General features: G+C 46.8%; 1 protein-coding gene across 1 annotated transcript in view; it reads left to right on the top strand.

Annotated features, from left to right (window-relative positions):
* Positions 1–4855, top strand: part of LOC111974119 (kalirin) — a 280207-nt gene that overhangs the window by 138846 nt on the left and 136506 nt on the right. Inside the window, exons 8-9 of the mRNA XM_070446990.1 lie at positions 1729–1860; positions 4621–4851. Coding sequence (XP_070303091.1) covers positions 1729–1860; positions 4621–4851 — 363 coding nt within the window. The remainder of the gene's footprint in view (positions 1–1728; positions 1861–4620; positions 4852–4855) is intronic.

Below are 4855 nucleotides of genomic sequence, written 5' to 3'. Positions count from 1 at the left end.
CTCCGCTGACCTGGCATCGTGAGGGAGTTTGTTCCACCATTGGGGTGCCAGAGCAGCGAACAGTTTTGGACTGGCTGAGCGGGAACTGTACTTCCTCAGAGGTAGGGAGGCAGCAGGCCAGAGGTGGATGAACGCAGTGGCACTTGTTTGGGTGTAGGGCCTATCAGAGCCTGAAAGGTAACGGAGGTGCCGTTTCCCCTCACAGCTCCGTAGGCAAGCACCATGGTCTTTGTAGCGGATGCGAGCTTCACACTGAAGCCAGTGGAGAGAGCGGAGGGCGGGGGTGACGTGAGAGAACTTGGAAAGTTGAACACCAGACGGGCTGCGGCGTTCTGGATGAGTTGTAGGGGTTTAATGGCACAGGCAGGGAGCCAGCCAACACCGCGAGTTTGCAGTAATCCAGACCGGGAGATGAACAAGTGCCTGGATTAGGACCTGCGCCCGCTTCCTGCGTGAGGCAGGGTCGTACTCTGCGAATGTTGTAGAGCATGAACCTACAGGAACGGTCAGCCTTGCGCTGTGAGTGCTTAAGTCTCGAGACGACAGGGTGTTGTCCAGGATCAACGGCCAAGGTTCTTAGCACTCTAAGGAGGACACATGGAGTGTCGACACGTGATGCGAGTCATGGACGGGCATCTTCCCGGAGGAAGAGCAGCTTCGTCTTGCCGAGGTTCAGCTTGAGGTGGTGATCGTCATCCACACTGATATATCTGCCAGACATGCAGAGATCGATTCACCACCTGGTTATCAGAGGGGGGAAGCGAGAAGATTAATTGTGTGTCGTCTGCATAGCAATGATAGGAGAGACCATGTGAAGGATAGACAGAAGCAAGTGACTTGGTATAGCCTGAGAATAGGAGAGGGCCTAGTACACAGAGCCTACTGGGGCACCAGTGTGCTGAGAGCACGTGGTGCGATACAGATTCTCGCCACGGCCAACCTGGTATGGAGCGACCTGTCAGGTTAGGACGCAATCTCAACGTGCGGCGCCGCGGGAGATTGCCCAGCTTCGGAGAGGGTTGGGAGAGGGGATTCTGATGGTTTCACAGTATTCAAAGGCAGCCGATAGCGGTCTAGAAAGGATGGAGAGAGGAGAGAGAGTTTAGCTTTAGCAGTGCGGAGCGCCTCTCGTGACACAAGAGAAGAAGCAGTCTCAGTTGAATGACTAGTCTTGAAAACGCTGATGATTTGGATCAAGAGAGTCATTCTGGAGAGAGATACAGGAGAGCTGTGTGAGTAGGGGGGGAAGGTGAGAGGGTGAGGTCAAAAGAGGAGAGGAGTGGAAAGAAGGAGGCAGAGAGGAATGAGTCAAAGGTAGACGTGGGGAGGTTAAAGTCACCCAGAACTGTGAGAGGTGAGCCATCCTCAGGAAAGGAACTTATCAGGGCGTCAAGCTCATTGATGAACTCTCCAAGGGAACCTGGAGGGCGATAAATGATGCTGAGTGTTTGGGGCTTCAGGTGTGCACAGGGGGGGAGGGTACTGCTGCCTGTCAGAAAGCACTTAGCCAATGATCCAGGGTTACCTCAGCCTCTTGTAAAGATGCCTTGTCTGCCTCCATACCGTCCTTCCTCCCTGCCTCCCTCCCTGCCTCCCCCCTGGTCTGCCTTCCTCCCTGCCTTCTCTCTTCCCGTCTCTGTCTACGAAATGACTCACATTGCTCTGTTGATTGGTCTATTTGTCTCTGTTCTGTTGTGTGAATATGTCTCCTGGCCTGTGTCCATGCAGTTCCTGGCTGGGGTGGAGGCCTGGTGCAAGATATGCAGTGAAGGGGGGCTGCCCTCGGAGATGCAGGACCTGGAGCTGGCCATCCACCACCACCAGACCCTCTATGAACAGGTGACCCAGGCCTACACCGAGGTGAGACACCCTCGCAACACTGACTCAGCTACAGCACTAACTCAACACTGGTTGATAGTGCAACCTGGTCTCAAGGCCATTTGTATGATTTGGGATGTTTTGGTGTCCCTCCATTTAATATGATACAATTGAAGTCGGAAGTTTACAAACGCCTTAGCCAAATACATTTACACTCAGTTTTTCCACTATTACTGACATTTAATCAGAGTAAAAAGTCCCTGTCTTAGGTCAGTTAGGATCACCACTTTATTTTAAGAATGTGAAATGTCAGAATAATAGTAGAGAGAATGATTTATTTCAGCTTGACCCACATTCCCAGTGGGTCAGAAGTTTACATACACTCAATTAGTATTTGGGTAGCATTGCCTTTAAATTGTTGAACTTGGGTCAAACGTTTCGGGTAGCCTTCCACAAGCTTCCCACAATAAGTTGGGGGCATTTTGTCCCATTCCTCTTGACAGAGCTGGTGTAACTGAGTCAGGTTTGTAGGCCTCCTTGCTCGCACACGCCTTTTCAGTTCTGCTCACAAATGTTCTATGAGATTGAGGTCAGGGCTTTGTGATGGCCACTCCAATACCTTGACTTTGTTGTCCTTAAGCCATTTTGCTACAACTTTGGAAGTATGCTTGGGGTCATTGTCCATTTGGAAGACCCATTTGCGACCAAGCTTTAACTTCCTGACTGATGTTTTGAGATGTTGCTTCAATATATCCACAGAATTTCCCATCATCATGATGCCATCTATTTTGTGAAGTGCACCGCAGTGCACCACAGCAAAGCACGGTTGGGATGGTATTCTTCGGCTTGCAAGCATCCCCCTTTTTCCTCCAAACATAACGATGGTCATTATGGCCAAACAGTTCTATTTTTGTTTCATCAGACCAGAGGACATTTCTCCAAAAAGTACGATCTTTGTCCCCATGTGGAGTTGCAAACCGTAGTCTGGCTTTTTTATGGCGGTTTTGGAGCAGTGTCTTCTTCCTTGTTGAGCAGCCTTTCAGGTTATGTCAATATAGGACTCGTTTTACTGTGGCTTAGTACTTTTGTACCTGTTTCTTCTTCCAGCCATCTTCACAAGGTCCTTTGCTGTTGTTCTGGAGTGATTTGCACTTTTCGCACAAAGTAACGTTCATCGCGCTTAGGAGACAGAAATCGTCTCCTTCCTGAGGGTAAATGGACGGCTGCGTAGTCACATGGTGTTTATACTTGCGTACTATTGTTTGTACAGATGAATGTGGTACCTTCATGCCTTTGGAAATTGCTCCCAAGGATGAACCAGACTTGTGGCTGTCTACAATTTTTTTTCTGAGGTCTTGGCAGATTTCTTTTGATTTTCCCATGATGTCAAGCAAAGAGGCACTGAGTTTGAAGGTAGGCCTTGAAATACATCCACAGGTACACCTCCAATTGACTCAATTAGCCTATCAGAAGCTTCTAAAGCCATGACATCATTTTCTGTAATTTTCCAAGCTGTTTAAAAGGCACAGTCAACTTGTGTGTATGTAAATGTAAAGTGAATTATAAGTGAAATAATCTGTCTGTAAACAATTGTTGGAAAAATGACTTGTGTCATGCACAAAGTAGACGTCCTAACCGACTTGCCAAAACTATAGTTTGTTAACAAGAACTGTGTGGAGTGGTTGAAAAACAACTTTTAATGACTCCAACCTAAGTGTATGTAAACTTCTGACTTCAACTGTATGTTACGTTAGGAGTGGAATAGCAGTCGTACACTAACTGAAGATCTGGTTTATAGTGGCATTCTTTGTTTGTTTAAGATCCCACCACAAGGACAATTCCCACAGTGGTAATGACCCTTTTATATCTTTTCAAGGATGGCATGAGGTTTTGGTTTTTCAAAGACCATCATAAGTTATCTAAACATTATCGTAAACAATCTAAACATGGATGTACGCTGAACATTGCTTTGAAATATTGCTCTTAAATTAAATGTAAGTCCTTCAATCAAACCTGACCAGACACATACTGTAACTCTATCAGGACCATTTTTACCTTCGACTATGTTCATGTATTGTACCTACAGTTTTGCATCAAATAGGACCTTTTCCCACCACATTAAATCCAGCTGATTTGCACCTTGTGACACATGGCCTGTAATACGTGGACCACTGTCCATCCAAGTCAGATTGACTTCCCACAGCAGATCCCGTGTGATGATAGGTTTGTGTGCTTGTTTGTTTTATTTTGGTGTCATCTCTGAAAAGGTCGCTATAAACGTCTCTGGTTTGAACCCCAAAAAAGAAAGGGTTGACTTTTCTGTTCCATATTGTGCCACAGATGACGAAAACAATACCCATCCCCATGCACCCAAATTGCATATCATTTAGTAATTTGCATTGGAAATGAAATTACAGCTCTGCACGGCTTGATTTAGTATCATACATGGACAGCTAGAACAGGCCAGGACTGGATTTGATCAGAAGAGAGATGATTAGCAAAGGAACTGACATTAAAAAATCCTTATTTTCCTTCGCTTTTTCTTTCCATATAATGAAACAAAGATTTGACTGACATGACCGGCTTCAATATGCATATTTTCAGTCAAATCTTTGTTATTTAATGCAGATACAAAGTTGCTAAAGGGCGGAAACTTTCCCTAAATTCCCAGGTTTTCCATAAATCCCAGTTGGACGATTCCTGGATTCAAGGAATATGGAATATACAAGAAATCCGTGAAGCCTCCAACCAAGATTTCTGTTTCAGTAACTCTCCTAATGTCATGTCCCTCTCTGTCACCAGGTCAGTCAGGATGGCAAGGCCCTGCTGGATGTCCTCCAGAGACCACTGAGCCCAGGGAACTCGGAGTCTCTGACGGCCACAGCCAACTACTCCAAGGCGGTCCACTGTATCCTGGACGTGGTCCACGAGGTCCTGCACCACCAGAGACGCCTGGAGAGCATCTGGCAGCACCGCAAGGTCCGCCTGCACCAGAGGCTACAGCTCTGTGTGTTCCAACAGGACGTCCAACAGGTAA

This window comes from Salvelinus sp. IW2-2015, linkage group LG2 (genome assembly GCF_002910315.2).
Source record: "Salvelinus sp. IW2-2015 linkage group LG2, ASM291031v2, whole genome shotgun sequence".
NCBI lineage: Eukaryota > Metazoa > Chordata > Actinopteri > Salmoniformes > Salmonidae > Salvelinus > Salvelinus sp. IW2-2015.
Note: the sequence above shows the minus strand (reverse complement) of the source record. Positions and strands in the feature narration are given on the sequence as shown.